This window comes from Podarcis melisellensis (genome assembly GCF_964234715.1).
Source record: "Podarcis melisellensis genome assembly, chromosome: 3".
Lineage (NCBI taxonomy): Eukaryota > Metazoa > Chordata > Lepidosauria > Squamata > Lacertidae > Podarcis > Podarcis melisellensis.
The window spans coordinates 89,000,965-89,017,620 of NC_138530.1; the positions used below are offsets into that span (position 1 = coordinate 89,000,965).

General features: G+C 39.9%; 1 protein-coding gene across 1 annotated transcript in view; it reads left to right on the forward strand.

The window, feature by feature from the left end:
* COL21A1 (collagen type XXI alpha 1 chain) overlaps positions 1-16,656 on the forward strand; it is a 125,084-nt gene that overhangs the window by 64,855 nt on the left and 43,573 nt on the right. The window contains exons 7-13 of the mRNA XM_081906704.1: positions 716-889; positions 2,623-2,700; positions 3,441-3,449; positions 4,158-4,241; positions 6,840-6,902; positions 16,063-16,116; positions 16,224-16,277. Coding sequence (XP_081762830.1) covers positions 716-889; positions 2,623-2,700; positions 3,441-3,449; positions 4,158-4,241; positions 6,840-6,902; positions 16,063-16,116; positions 16,224-16,277 — 516 coding nt within the window. The remainder of the gene's footprint in view (positions 1-715; positions 890-2,622; positions 2,701-3,440; positions 3,450-4,157; positions 4,242-6,839; positions 6,903-16,062; positions 16,117-16,223; positions 16,278-16,656) is intronic.

Sequence of the window (16,656 nt, forward strand, 5' to 3'; positions counted from 1 at the left end):
ACCTTTTGGTGGCACGTCCCTGCTCATGTTGTACAATGTGATTCCATCGTAGCACTGTTTGGGAAAACCTGGAATCTGAAATGGTGCAGTACTAGCTGTGCCGTTATCTTTCCCACACAAACCAAATTAAGCAATTAGTGTTTATATATAGATCGATTTATAGATGCCATCTGCAAAGTGTGCGTGTGTGTGTGCATGTGTATTACACAAGCAAACACACACAGAGGTTGCTCTTCTATTTTGTTATTCTATTTTGTTATTCACTTACGGACTCATTGTTAAAACCATGCTTATGGAAGACAATCTTACTCGGCTATGAGTGATTGCCAAAGATACACCCCTTTCTATGCCTTTGGTATAGGAAAGTATGATAGAAATACAAAAATAGATACGTAATCTCTATAAAGAAGATGGAGATCAATGTTATGCCTAGCTATCTTCTAGAGAAGCACAAGCTGGACAGATGAAGCTTGGCATGGTTATAACTCACCTACATGTAATAATGGGAAAATCCAAAAAGAATTTTGGGTTTTTTCCAGTCTGATATAATTATTAGCCCATTTCTTTAAGTTGTTATAGTAGATAATGCACCTTAGTGGTTGAGCCCTTTATTCAGACTGGTGGTAGCAAGTTTTGAAACTTGTATTAGTTTATGTCTTTAGGGACATGAATGTTGAATACTGTATATATTTACAATTCTCTCACTTTTTTCTAGACATTGTTTGATGAAGGCTGGCATCAAATCCGTCTTTTAGTAACAGAAGCAGATGTTACGTTGTATATAGATGACCAAGAAACTGAAATAAAGCCATTGCGTCCTGTTTTAGGGATCTATATCAGTGGAGTAACTCAAATTGGAAAATATTCTGGGAAAGAGGAGACTGTACAGGTATGTATGCTCAGAATACTACATTTGTGGAATGCAGTTACATCTACCCAATGTTTAGATTTAAGCCTGATCCTAAGCATGATTATTTGAAACAAGTTCAATTAAGTTTAGTGAATAAGGGTGAACAGATGGAAAACAAAAGCAGATTGACATCAACAAACAATAAGCCTGTTGTATGTTTGGTAGCTCAAACCATGGTGTGGATTCTTAACTATGGTTAGCATAAACCATTGCGTGGACAGGTGGAGTCCCCCGATCCCGAGCGGTCCCCCTGTCATGTGGAATAATGACTCAAGACAACGTGCTATGGGATTAAATTGGCCACAACTTTATTAAATTTCAAATGTGGGTAGACCTTGGCTCAGGCATTGGGCGTTCTGCCTCCCCAGTCCCCAGCCAGGGACCTAGAGAGCATCAGGATTATCCAGTGTGTGTGTGGGGGGGGATGGGCCGGCTCTGGAGAACATATGTTCAAGCAGAGATAGCTGCCCCTGTTACGTCGCCACCGCAGGGGAGAGCAATGACGACCTTTTGGCGTACGGTCAAAGCCTCCCTTCAGAAACCCCTTTAACGGGGAACCCTGGTATTGCCACTGCAAAGAGGAAGATGGACAAAAGGATTCCGCCCAAGGCCTGATACCGCCAAAGTTGTGACGTTTTGCTACGGGAAAGGCGAAACCTGCCAATGCAGGGAAATTCCTTTCCGGCCCTTTGACAGCGACCTTAACGTAGCAGCGCCCGCATACCTGTGAAGAAAAGTTAACCTGCAAAACCTATGAAGAAACGTTAACCTGCAAAATAATGCATTAACTGAGGGTGGGTAGGGTGGGAGAAACTCTGGAGCCAAGTGAGGATTCCCAGGTAAGATCCTTCCTCTATTGTGTGGGCAGATAATCCCTCCCCTACCTGGCCTGATCTCCTTGGCAACGCTTCCCCCAGCTGGGATTGGACAGCTGACTGGGGTAGGCGGAGACCTCCAGGTATCCCACCTGAGGGAAGGCGAAGCCAAACCTATCCTGATGGAGCCGCTCCAGATCCAGGGGCTGCGCGCGTCCACACAAAGGTCGCCCCCCGTTTTATGCGGGGAGCGGTCATTATTTAGTGAGATGTCAGGACCAAACCAGTATTTGCCTTGAATATTTTTTTTAAGAACAGAATACCCAGTGTGAATTGTTTGCAAAAGGGGAATATAAGAGTTGTAAGCAGCTGTTTCCCTTTTGCATTCATTGACCTTGAATGTCATTACAGAGGACTTGGTGTACAATAAGTAAATGCATAAACTACCAATGTGTGAGTCTGAACTGTTTTTAAGGAACTTTCAGCACTTTCTGCCCACATTTGCATTCTGCTACACAAATATAAGCATAACCTGCCCTTTTACAAGTAATTCCTTAGCTGTTATGAAATGGACTTTAGAATATAAGATGTTCCAAGGGATTATGGATGTTATTCTGATTATGAAAGACCTTTATAGGTTTCTAACTTGTAAAATAGTGCTGTAAATCAATATGAGTAAGACAGAATGAGTTGTTTCCCCTTGGACCACCTGAGGCTCAAGATACTTGCTTGGAGTGCTCATGAGAATGAATGGAGGGTTCTGTCAATTTCGGTTCTATCTGTTTCTCATTTTTCCACTCTTAAATCCAGTTCTCCCCATTTCTGCAGAAATCTGTTATTTTTAATTAAAAGCATCAAAAATGGGTATCTAATGAGTTCATAATCTTCATGTTACAGTTTGATGTCCAAAAGCTAAGGATCTACTGTGACCCAGAACAAAATAACCGAGAAACAGCCTGTGAGATCCCTGGATTTGTGAGTATGATAGGATTTATTTATTTTTGGTAAAGCTTGTTTTTCATTTTCATAAAAAAACAAACAAAACCATATCATAGTGGGGAGGACAGTTCTATTAAGAGAGTTCTCTCTCTCTCAAAAAGAAATAAAAAGAAAAAAACCAAAAAAAGAAAGAAAGAACGCTTGTGCTATAATTGTGTTATCTGTCTAGGATTATTATTATTATTTAACGCTGCTATCTGTCAGTCTTCAAGTTCCTTCAGGACAGAATTTTCTGCAAAATGTGTTTTGGAGAAATTGTTGTTTACCATTAGAGGTTGTTACAGAAGTCTCTCTATGCCAGGGAGACACTGGTAACATGTGACATAGTGTAATTAAAAGGTTCATATTTACACATACCTACAACTATATGGGATGTGGGTGGCGCTGTGGGTTAAACCACAGAGCCTAGGGCTTGCCGATCAGAAGGTCAGTGGTTCAAATCCCCTCAACGGGGTGAGCTCCCATTTGCTGTGTCCCAGCTCCTGCCAACCTAGTCATGCTTAGTCATGCTGACCACATGACCCGGAAGCTATATGCACATGACCCGGCTCCCTCAGCCAGTAAAGCGAGATGAGTGCTGCAATGCCAGAGTCATCCGCGACTGGACCTAACGATCAGGGGTCCCTTTACCTTTACAACTATATATGCTTTGATTTTAACAATTTCTGCAGGCTTTCTAAAGTCTTGAACTGATTTTATTTATTTATTTATTCCAGAATGGAGAGGTAGGCAAAAACATGCCTATTCATATGGAATATAAGGTAGTATTTAGTATCAACCCCCCCCCCCATTTCCTTTGTTAATATATCACCAGGTAAGAGCATGCTGTTTGTCTGGGATAGTGAGGATATTTTTGTAAACATTTTTTTCTCAATTTTCAGCTTCGGTGCTCAGTGAAGAATATGTTCACCTTTTTTCTGTGCGGGGGTGTTATATTATTTTGGACTGAATTTGGCATGCAAATTATATGCTTTCATTCAGAATTAAACTATTTTTTACATGGGTAGTGGCATTTACCGGTAGTTCTCACATTGTTGAATCGCTCTCATGTAGTCTGCTTTGTCATAGAAGGAATATGCTTAAAATTTAAGAAAATATATGCACTTAGAGAGCTAGACCACGAGCCCAGGTTCAGATGGCATGCTATTCCAGCAGCAAAATGGTGAGGGAGGAGAAAAGCAGTCACATTCCCCTCTCCGGGAGCCTGAACATTTGCTTGTTCAGACTATGGAATAGTTCAGCTTAGCATTACCTGTGAACTGGGCCACTCTCTGATTTCCTCATCATACATTGGTATCATGAAATCACTGTCAAGCCAACATGGTAGATTTCAGCAGGGATTTCAGGGGTGAAGGACTTTGTGGAGTAGGTTGTTAATAAGCATAAAGTTGGTTTGGTGTGCACGGTTGAAAATTGTTTTTGGTTTTTGGTAGTGCATGAATGGACCAAGCGATGTAGGATCTACACCACCTCCTTGTATATGCCCTCCAGGAAAACAAGGATCACCAGGCCCCAAAGTGAGTGGAGCTTTACGTAATGTATAGGTGCTTTTGTTATGTTTAAATCTGTGGCCATAACACAAATTATGATGATAATGCCTTATTTATATGCACTCTTCTAGTTTAAAGGCCCAAAGCGAAAAATTTATTTATTATTTATTAGTTTACAGTTTTATATACTGCTTTTCAGGTTGACCTTACAAATCTGTTTACATAAGATCATTACAACAATAAGTGTCAAGTTAAAAAGAAGTTAGAATAGAATGGGAAAGAGAATGGCTGTTTAGAAGAAGCTGTTACTGTTGCTATCAGTTCCTCTTAGCTAGGGCTCAGTTGGTGAGAGTGCTTGTACCCTTGACCATTGGCCATGCTGGCTGAGCTTGGTTGGAGCTGGAGTTCTACAACATCTGGAGGGGCAGCTTGTTGACTTTCCCTAGAATAAAATTTGTTACAGTTTCTGGAATATAAGTGTGTATTAGGAGTGGAGGTGGGAGAATACAGTGGTACCTCGGGTTACATACGCTTCAGGTTACATACGCTTCAGGGTACAGACTCCGCTAACCCAGAAGTAATACCTTGGGTTAAGAACTTTGCTTCAGGATGAGAACAGAAATTGCGTGGCAGCAGCGGGAGGCCCCATTAGCTAAAGTGGTGCTTCAAGTTAAGAACAGTTTCAGGTTAAGAATGGACCTCTGGAACAAATTAAGTACATAACCAGAGGTACCACTGTAAAATGAACTGAGGCATGCTTCATTTGGGCCATCGTCAGCTAGACAGAGATCTTAAGTATAGCTTTAAAATGTAATGGGTTATTATAATAATGTTGGATTAGAATGTAGCAATTACCTCGTTATTTGTTTTCTGCATAGTACTAAGACTTAATGCAGCTGCAAAATTAAGGCCAAGCAACTTTGCCCAGGTTTTGGACCACACAGTTGTAGCTGAAGACATGGCCCCTGGCAGACCCCACCATCTTCAGTTTTTCACCCAATGTTCTCTTGTAATGGATGTTCTGACACTCTCAAATACTCTAGAAGACAATGATCTCAACTCAGCCAACTCCCTGAGTCTCCACTTGAACATCTTCTCTTCAGAACATGTTTATGTAGTTATGCATGTTATAAAAGTCTGTAACATCTTAAATATGAAGCAGAAGTGCATATCTTGTGAAAACAGAACCACAACCAGTTTGGATGTATCGCGCTGAGAGATTAAGGACTGTATTATAAAGACCAACTGTTACATGAAATATTTCTGGGCTTTCCTCCATATTTTTAAGACTTTAAAAGTATAATTTCCTGAAGTGTCAGAATATGGATGAACAGCAAATGGTTGCATTCACTTGCAACCCACTACCCCAACTTGGCAACATGCGATCAGGTGACAGAAAATCACTTCTCTTGTGGCTGAAAGGCCCCTGTGGGAAATATTAGACATGGTGTTAGTCATGTGGGTACAGTTAATGTGCAAATGTTTACAAATGTAAATGTCAGCCTCAGGGAGGCTCAGGCTTGCCATTGTCCCAATCAATTCCACCACCCCACCCCCAGTTTATATTTACATTACCAAGGAAGTCTCCATTGGCACCAATGTAAATAGCACCTTCAGGGGTGATTTATGTTGGGGCCATAATGGGATGTGTTAAACTCCCCCTACCCATATCCTGTGGTCTTTCTGCTGCCTGGGCCCCTCTGCAGTGGTAATTAATAGTTTGAAAAAATGTGCAGATGAATTTAATCCACACAATTAACATTAACTACAATGAACATTAGCTTGGCCCTCCATGAATGAACAACAGAGGGAGATAGGAAGTGGTTGGTTAGGGGTTATACCTGCCTAAGCTGCACCAGGCAAATGAATGGGTTAGAATGACAGGTTTATTTCATTTTCCAGAAAAAGCATGTGTGGCTGATGTTAGATGAGGTAACCTTTTGGGGAAACACACACATGCACAGAGAAGGCAAGATGGCCACACCAATTCCGCTGTAGTTTCTGTGCAGATCTATGGGTTGTGAGCTTAACACAGAAAATTTGTGCGTCAGAATTTACTATGTCAGAATAGAGTGAGGCAAAACAACCTTTCCTCCCTGCACTATTTTTGAGGGGGTTTCAGAAGGGAGAAGAGGAAAATGGACATATTTCCCTTCACACTCTCCAGAAACCTCCCCCATATTTATATATAAACCCTGGAAGGGTTAGGGAGATAGGTACTATAATGTTAAACTCCTCTTCTCCATGTTATTTCAGAAGATTTCAGGAGTGGAAAAGATATATTTTCTATAACTTTCCCAGGAGAAACACCCACTCCTTCCATCTGTGGAAGCAATAAAGAGTTTAGTTTCAGGGCTGACAACTAGCCCTGAACCACGAGCCCTTTACCACTTTATAGGGCAGTGTGTGAAGGTTTCAGAAGAGCTGGGGGGGGGGAGGGGGCACCCACTTCAATTCCTTTGTCCGCATCTGAAACCACCTCCTTCATTTCAGGAGCCCTGTACAAGGCTCCTGTTTAGGTTGATTGAAACTCTGAGTAGCATCTGTTAGAGGTGGGGGTATTCTGCAACATTTAGTTGCTGCAACCTACTCAGTTCTGTTCTAATATGTTTGCTTTCTCCCTAGGGGGATCCTGGACAACCTGGGAATCATGGCTATCCTGGGGAACCTGGTCGAGATGGTAAGCCTGTGAGTACTAAAAACTTAGTCATCTATAGTAATTTTAATGCAAAACTGACATTAGAATTGTATCAGAACATTATTAAGGGTGGCAAATGCTCATTATTAGCATCAGGATCACGAGTAAGGGGTGACAGTTGGAATTCCCAATCAAGGAAGATTCAGGGAAGATCCATACCTTTTATTGAAAAAGCCACAGAAGTAATATGTAAATGCTACCCTTTCCTTTAAATTTATAATTTACTGGGTTTTTTTGTGCAGCTATTTCTAATCTTACAGTCGGGCGTCATAAATAGTTAACTGTTATTGCGGAAGGGGCATAGAATGTCAACAAGGATATATAATCCAAGTTTCAGAAACTGAAATGATGGCAAGTTAGGATTAGTTTTGTCTTTTCTTTAAAATAGTTTCAGCCATTAAAAAACAAAAAAATGAGTTCTGGATGCTGTGCTCGCTCAGTTCTGATGTGATATCTTCACATCAGCATTATGAGAGCAAGCTGTAGCGAGCCCTCGTTCACATGGCTGATTTTTGTTAAGAAAGCATAGAAGGAAGAAAAATGCAGCTAATTGCTCACTAGCTAGTCTAATGGCTTCCTCCTTGGGGTAAAACAATATGTAACTGTATCCCACCCAAAAAGAAATAAGAAATGTAATATCTTGTTCCTTTTAGTTCTTGCAAAAATGTGGATGGATGGTTATCATTAATACTGCGAATGAGTCTGCAGTGCCCATACTCACCCTGGGAATAAGCTTCTCTGCACATAACTTCTGAATAGACATTTATAGTACTGTGCTGTGAAAGTGTTAGAAGGCAGGCTTTAAAAGGTTCAAATGAGTTCAGTTACTCTACCAGGCAATTAAAGTAAGGGCAAATTAAAATGTTGAAGCAGAAGTTTGGGTCTTTTCCCAAAACCATTCATCTCCTTTTGACTTTGGTAATAATGAATTCAAAGAATTTGGTTTTAATTCTTATGGGCCTTTAGAAGGTTTCCAGAAATCTCAAGAAAATGAGCTCCAAGTTAAGCAATGTGGCCTTTATTATTGTTAATGCCACTTAAGGCATTTGGTTCTTGCCCAGAATGTATGAGGGCTGTGATTTATTTTATTTTATTTTATTTTTGCATTTCACGTTCTATTTCTGGTAAGGAGTCTTTTGATGGTGGTGGTTGTATATTTGGTTTTCTGTATCAGCTCTGTATGGAAAATCTTAAACAAATCCTTGCTGGAAACTCTGTAAATCTGAGGAGCATTGCCAATTACTTGGAGAACTCCATGTTGCACTTTATGAAATGTCCAAATTTCTTATTTTGGTTGCTTAGTTACATTTTGGCCATGTTCGTAGGTATAACAGATGGTTGAGATTATTGTGGTGGTTCCCTTTGGATGCTGACACAATGCTAGTATGAAGAGCAGTACTACCAAAAATACACTTCTTTCCACATACTGGAAGATTATATTAGGGAAGAGTCCAATAATTTCAATAAGCAATACTGTAGCCATGTTCAAAGAGAACTCCTAGTTGCAGAACCTGGGATCAATTTAAAGAACTCATTTCAAGGGTTCATTTTGAACCCTTCAGATAAATTATAAGTCTACCATTTCATCAAAATGCTGAAATGCTCTAAAACAAAAGGAAGAAGCAACTTCTAATGTAGCACAAATTATTTCTTACTCTTTGCAGCAATCCCTTTCGTAGTTAATTATCAAGTAATCCCTTGATAATTATGACCACGCAAGCAAGGGTAATTGGAAACACACACACACACACACACACACACACACACACACACACACACATACACACAGCATTGGAGCCCTCTATTGTACATGAGTGGAGCTGTGCCAGCTAGCTAACATCTAGCCACATATTCCTGACTAACACATGAGATAGATAGTGTGTTGAATGGAGGCCATCCTTTGAGTTTCCTTTGCCTTCAGGAGTTAGGCAGGTGGTGACCAGCAACATAGCTTTTTTGGTTGTGATACCCTGTACATGAAGTGCACTCTCTAGAGAAACTTGGGTGTTGCCAATTTTGATGTCTTCTCTGTACCATATACTGTAAGAAGAACATTGTCCAGGCCAGTGTGGTGTAGTGGTTAAGAGCGGTGGACTCGTTATCTGGGGAACCGGGTTCGCGTCTCCACTCCTCCACCTGCAGCTGCTGGGTGACCTTGGGCCAGTCACACTTCTTTGAAGTCTCTCAGCCCCACTCACCTCACAGAGTGTTTGTTGTGGGGGAGGAAGGGAAAGGAGAATGTTAGCCGCTTTGAGACTTCTGAAGGGGAGTGAAAGGCGGGATATCAAATCCAAACTCTTCTTCTTCTTCTTTCCACAATGCATTGTATCTGGTTTTCAGTGATCTCTTGTTGTGCTGGAGAGGTAAGTACCTAATCCTGCGGCTCAGTGCACTAAAATGTGGATTAGCATGACATCCAAGTGTGGACATTATGAACAATTTCATTGCACTTATGCAAATAGACTTCCTGTCTATTTTACGTAGGCTTCTCCTTTTGCAATTGAATTTATCTGGCCACTATACCAGGAAGGAAATTTATTTTCCCACAACAAAACAAGCTGCTTGCAGCAGGTTTGGATTTGTAAAACTCCCCTTTTCATTGTGTTACCAAGTTTTTTGTACTTCTCAGGATTGTTGTGTTCTTCATCAAGCAAATATAAGCTATATTTTAGGTTTTGTATGATTAATCATCATCAAACATCATAATAATAATAATAATAATAATAATAATAATAATAATAATAATAATAATAATTTATTATTTATAATTTATAGTCCGCCCATCTGGCTGGGTTTCCCCAGCCACTCTGGGCGGCTTCCAACAGAATATTAAAATACAATAACCCATTAAACATTAAAAGCTTCCCTAAACAGGGGCTGCCTTCAGATGTCTTCTAAAAGTCTGGTAGTTGTTTTTCTCTTTGACATCTGGTGGGAGGGCATTCCACAGGGCGGGTGCCACTACCGAGAAAACCCTCTGCCTGGTTCCCTGTAACTTGGTTTCTCGCGAGGGAACTGCCAGAAGGCTCTCGGCACTGAACCTCAGTGTCCGGGCAGAACAATGGGGGTGGAGCCGCTTCTTCATGTATACATTGCTGTATGCAACTACCTACTTCCATTCAGTCTCTTTTCCTCCTCACTAACTGAGAAAAGATACTGCTAACAAAAACTTCCATAATTTAATACTGTATCTCAGACGTGATAAGACAGCCTTCTGCTATCAGTGGTGACAGCCCACATTTTTAAAAGAGGAAATCCACATCTTTGCTGTAGCTTTTGATTCTAGCTTGTGACATATATTCCCAGTACTGATATAAATAATAGCATAATGAACCATGGAGGAAAAATAAATCAGTTTTGTAGTCTTGTAATGTGCCAGATATATATATCTATATATATCTTCCTCAGATGTCAAGTTGGTCGTTTTCCCAAGTGTAGAAAAGTTTTAGGGAAAATGATAGAAAGTGAGGGTAGTAAGAAATAGCAATGGAAATGTCAGAACACTCAAATATTGCCTTGATCTATCTAAAGTTAGTGATGACTGAGGTGCAATCCTTACCTCCTCAACTGCAGGGCTTTGCAGAACCACCACTGCATCCACAACCCATCTGCTCATGGTGGCCACAGCAGAAGATGATGGTGGAAGGATGATCAAGCTCATCACTGCACCAGCTGCTGGTTGGCATAACAATGGAGTCTGGATTGAGCCTGGTGCTGGCCTGTGATGACTGTGAGGCTGGCTGGGATCCTGGACTGGCTCAGCCCCTCCACACCTTTGAAACACCCCATTTTGGGGCTATCCTCTGAGCTCCACTGGTACAAGTACCACTACTGAGTTTCCTGGTTTTAGTTGGGAGTAACTGGTGAACTTGAAGTCAAGTTCAAACCTAGATTTCTTAGCTTGTGTTTGATCATGATAGGCTGAGGAGAGTGAAGTCTTCATTTCACTCTTTCCCAGCCAACTTTCCATATACAAATTTCTGCTTTTGTCAATTTGTTTGCAGCACACACATATTGGAGTGAAATTTGGTACACATGTTTGGGGCCCAGTTCTAATACCATCTTGGTCTCCAGACACATTTTGCAAAATACGGGACAATGCTATATCTCTTGTTTCAAATATGAACATTTAACACAACATAATGCACTAGCTCCCTTGAAGATTAAGAAAGGAACTGGAAAGTTAGTGTTGCGTGTTCAGATCAACATTCTGCACTCTAAGAACCTCTTCTCAATCAGCAAATGGTTTAATGGTGGAAGAGCCAAGCAACATCTGAAGTGCAGCCTTTCAAATCCTGTTCTTTGCTAATTTTAAAATCAAATCCCTACAGTCAGGAAAAATATATAAATAAAGTTCAGGTAGTTTGTAATTGCACAGAGAAGTTTGCTGCATAGGTAGAGAAAAAGAGAGCCAGTAGCACTGGTTGTGCGCAAGTTCATGCACAAGATATTGGCATCTGCTTATAGAGCGGTACAAGCATAGGCTTGTGCTGCCAGGCTTAGTGGATTGCCACATGCCCATACAGTTACACTTCAGGCTGCAATATTATGTTCACTTACTAGGGTGTAAGTGCCACTGACCTCAGTGCTTTGAGGAAACATGGTTAGAAGATTGCACTGTTCATCGAGTTCATTGTGCCTAAGTTTGTTTAGGCTGATTTCAGTGAACTGGTTTCAGTGAACTGATTTCATTGAACTTTTTTTTTTTTTAAGAAAGACCTTTCTATGAGTCATTCATTACATGTAGGCTGAAATCCTAAACAAACTTAGGCACAATGAACTCGCTGATCCCATGAGTCATGACTCGCAGGCTGTAGTCCCAAGCACACACTGAACTCAGTGGAATTTACTTTTAAGTATTATTATTTTTTGAATAATTGGGGCTGTAAAACATAGATCACTCCTCTGAGTAGATCACATAGCCAGAATAGAAAGGTCTATATGAAAGGGCTAAAATGTAGCAATAAAAATCCCCCTACCCTTAAGCTGTATGATGTTAGATGCCTCTCCTGATGAGGCTTTACAGAAGTTCTAATAAAAGCATACAGGCCATGTCCCATAAAACTTTAAATATGATGGAATATTCCACTGAATTAGAGTCATTTTCCTTTCATGCATGCAGACCCAACTTTCCATGGGTAATGTATGCTCAGAGAGACATGTGACTGGCAAACCATGGATGTAATCAGCAGCAATTCCCAATGTGAGACTTTGTGTGGAGAAGACTGGTGTGGAGGGGAAAATGTATAGTACTTGTACTCAGATTTTGGTAATGTGGAACTCAGGACATCACGTGGACTCAACTGTGCATTCCTTTTCTTGTGTACATTGATTTCCCATGTCAGTAGCCAAGAATATAAGCAAAAGCAAAATATATGCTGGATCTCATACCAAAAGCCTGTCTATTCCAGCAGCTTATTTTCCATTGTGGTCAACCATATGTTTTTGGGAAGCCCTCAAAGCAGGTCATTTTTCACTGTTGTTCCCCAGTAACTGGTGTTCAGAGCCATGGTGTCCCTGTCCCTGGAATCAGCAGATAGCCGTCACGACCAGTTGCCATTAATAGCCTTAGCCTTAGTGGATTTTTCCCTGTTTAAAGTCATCTGAGTTGGCTGCTGTCACCCACTATTTGGAAGTGAATACCATACCTTAACTATGTGCAGTTTGAATCAAGGAAATGGTACTGGAAATGGGGGTAGGACTAAGCAATGAAGTCCCAGTCTAACTCCCACCACCACCTAAAAAACCTCCCACGGGAGATCTGATTAGGGAATTGCCTGATATATCTGATTTGCCATGTTTCACTGAATTGTCCATAATTATATTACGATTATGACCATTGGTTTTGCAGTGACTGAATGTAGAAATTCAAGTGATTTTTTAAAAAAATGGCAGAAATAGGAAGTACTTATCTTTTCATCTATTTTTTTTAAAAAAATATTTAATTTTCAAATGTTATAATCACAAGAGTTCATAAATTCAATGTTTTTCCAATCAAGAACAAAAAACAAATGAACAACGTAGACCCCCTCCCCCCCCGGTTTCCAATCTTTTCCCACAAAATTTCTTGCATCTCATTTTATCTCAAAATTCTTTGTTTTCTCCTCTTATCTTAGTTTCCAATTATTAGATTACATAAATGTTATATCAGACCTGCTAACGCTTTAATATACCGGTATTTACAGTGGTATTTTATAATCTATAAATCTCTTCCATTGCTGCTCAAACTTTTTCTCATGCTGATCTCTGATCTTTGCCGTCATCTTTGCCATTTCGGCATAGTCCATCATCTTAATTATCCATTCTTCTTTTGTTGGTATCTTCTCCTGTTTCCAATTCAGGGCCAGCAACATCCTTGTGGCTGTTGTCACATAAATAACCTTTTTAGGTCCCTAGTTTTTCCAACCCCTGTTAGTCCAAGTAAAAAGGTTTTTGGTTTTTTTAGGGAAAGTTATCTTAAACATCTTTTTCAATTGATTATATATCATTTCCCAGAAGTCTTTTACTTTTCTACAGGACCACCACATGTGGTAAAAAGTACCTTCCTTTTCCTTACATTTCCAACACACATTAGCTTTTCATCTAAAATTTAAGGCTATCTTGAAAGTCATATACTTTAAAGGTTGGGTGTAAATGTTGTAAATAAGCAAATATGCCTTATTTATCAGAATAGTGCCATCAGCATAAAAATATGTTAGGCGTTTCAATATAAATAAGAGTTTCATTTATTTATTGGTCCTGCTTAGGTTCCTTGCTGTAGCAAACCTGTTTCCTGTTCCACAGCTTGCTTAAGTATGTCAGACAGAAAGTGTGATATGGTCAATGGAAAAAAAGGACAGTGTTGTTGTTTTTTTAAAATACAAAACCAGTATATTCTGTTGCTGCTCTTATATGGAGGAAGCACAGGGAAAATTATTATTGGCATGCCTACTGGAAAATAAGGTATCCAAACTGAGAGGGGGGAAATGAGAAGAATTTGTCCTCCGGAAGAGATGTGCACCAACATCCCATATTGCATCCTTTTCTGGAATTTTATTATAATATTTATTCTTCCTTCATAGTGTCCAGTTAAGTGCTATGCAACTTAAAACTGACCTGGCAGAGCTAGCTTTACTGAGATATCCAGATGCAGACTCTACACGTGGAGCATTGTTGCTGACCTTCTTAAAAGAATATCAAATGTCTCACCTAATAAAGTACTTTTTTTTCTTTTGGTGGTGCCAGCATTTCCTTGAACAAAGAGCTGCAGGATATTGTTACTGACTTTCTGTCCAGCAATTTTGTGCTTCTCTCCCTGTTAAGGACCTAAAGAGGAATCTTTTTCACACTGTGTACTTTGTATAAAAGCCAGATACATTAACACCATTTTAAGGCTTAAAAAACCCACAAATAAACCCTCATCTTATCTTCATTGTCTTCTGTACATCTTAGCACACCACTATTGGCTGTGTTTTAGGATCCCACTTAGATGCTGTCTGAGATAGCCCAAAGAGAATTCCTTGAGTGCCTTATGGAGGCATTCCTTCTACAAATTTTACAAGCAAGGAATTCATTCAGAGAATGATGGCCCTCTACATCTTCATTAAATTAGTTAGTACTGGGTACGGATTTCCTACATTTTGTTGCAAGAATTATAGGCATTAACCAGTACCTGGTCTCTGTGGCACCATGTGATCTTTACTTGTACAGGTCAAGCTTGGACAGGTGGTGGCAGTGACCCTTCATTTTGGCCAGGAGTGGGTAACTGTGGCTCTTCAGTTGTCACCAGACTATAACACCCATCATCCCTTACACTGACCATGCTGGCTGGGACTGATGGAAGTTGGAATTCAAAATCAGGAGTGGCCACAGGCTCCTGCACACCTCTGCTTTAGGTTGAAAACTGAAAGGGATTACCAGCCATTTTTTAGCTAGATCTTTTCTGTCTTGTCAGACATTTTGGGCCACATGGTGAATGGAGCTCTTATGTCTAATGCTTGTTCTGTGTGGTTGTTTGTTGTTTGTTTGCTTATTTGTTGAATGTGGACATTTCTGTCACTGGCCTGTTATAACTTAGTTTCTTGACAATATTCATCAGTTTCCAAAGGATAGTAGTGAACAACAAACCATTTTCAAAACAGGTTCTGATAGCAGTAGCAAAAACATCAAGACTGCAGTTCTAACCCCACATTTACTTAGGAGTAAGTATATTGAATTCATTGGGACTTGAATATTGATTATTTGAGTAGCTGAAGCCATTACAAGAAATAAAATACAATCAATTAAACAGTTGAAATAATGATTTAAACCAGGCATTTTGCAATGGGACTTGCTTTTGAGGAGAGATAGTTAGGCTTGCACTGCAGGTTTCTACATTCAGTGACCATGAAGCTACTGAAATGCCTTTGGCAAATCCATTAACGCTCCTTATTTCTCTGGAAAAATGAGACCAATAATGCCATATACATACAATTACAAACAGCTGCTGCAAGGATGAATTAAGTATGGATTGTGGCATGTTCTGTATACTAATTAAGATACGAATGAAAATTTGCTACAGATAATTGGTAATAATAAGTTTGGTCACCAAAGAGATATTTGTGGCAGCCTTCTACACCAGTGTTGCCACAGTTTCTACAGTGGGGATGGGCAACTCTTTGAGATGAGGGGACCAGAACTTTATACAGTATTCCAAATGCAGTTATGTAATAGACTTGTATGGTATTGTGATATTGGCAGTTTTATTTTCTATTTCCTAATCATCCGTAGCATGGAATTTACCTTTTTCACAGCTGCTGCCTCATACTGGCTTGACGTCTTCCTTGAGCTATTTACCACAACAACCCCAAGGTCTTGTTCTAGATCTGTCACCTCCAGTTCAGACTCCATGAATGTAGATGTGAAATTCAGACCCCCCCCCAAAAAAAATCATAGTTTTGCACTGCATTACATTTGCCATTTTACTACCCATTCACAAAATTTGGAGAGGTTGTTTTGAAGCTCTTTGCAATCTCTTTGTATTTTAACAACTGAATGCTTTAGTATTGTCAGCAAGCTTGGCCCGCTCAAGTCCTAACCACTTAATCCAGTTGCAACGGGTTTTACATCTGAACTGCAGAAGTATTGCTTTTAAAGTACATTTTGGTGTAATGTTTGGGTTTCTCTTCTTAGGGCTACCAAGGAGTAACAGGGACTCCAGGGATTCCAGGATCCCCAGGGATTCAAGTAAGTTCACGGCATCTTTTCATAGTTCTAAAGTGAAGTCCTTATAAAGAGGTTAAATGAATTATAACTATAAATAACATTAGTAATATGTAATTGTTCCTTACTAGGGGCCTCGAGGCCTTCCAGGTGTGAAAGGTGAAGCTGGGTCAGATGGGGCAAAGGTAAGCCAAGTTTTGATAGCTGTAGTTTCTGTACATTAACACAACACCTTTATGAAGAACTATATATTTAGAATGTTCCAAAGATGAACTTACAGCTGCCACATTATAACTACTTACATGACTATTCATATATGCCTTTGTGTAGATAATAATACTTCTGGAAGAATTGTGCGTTTGCTAAAAAATTATTCTGCATTTCTTTTCAAATCAGTTCCATCTTCCACCCTTGCTTGATTTGCTTTGTTTTTTTCCTATGTTCCAAATTTCCATGGGTTCACAGGATATTCAGCCAATCACACATGGAACTTTCATTACATCTGTATGCTTAGATGTATTTTTGAATGCATTTAATTAGTAAGCAATGTTTCTAAAAGCTTGG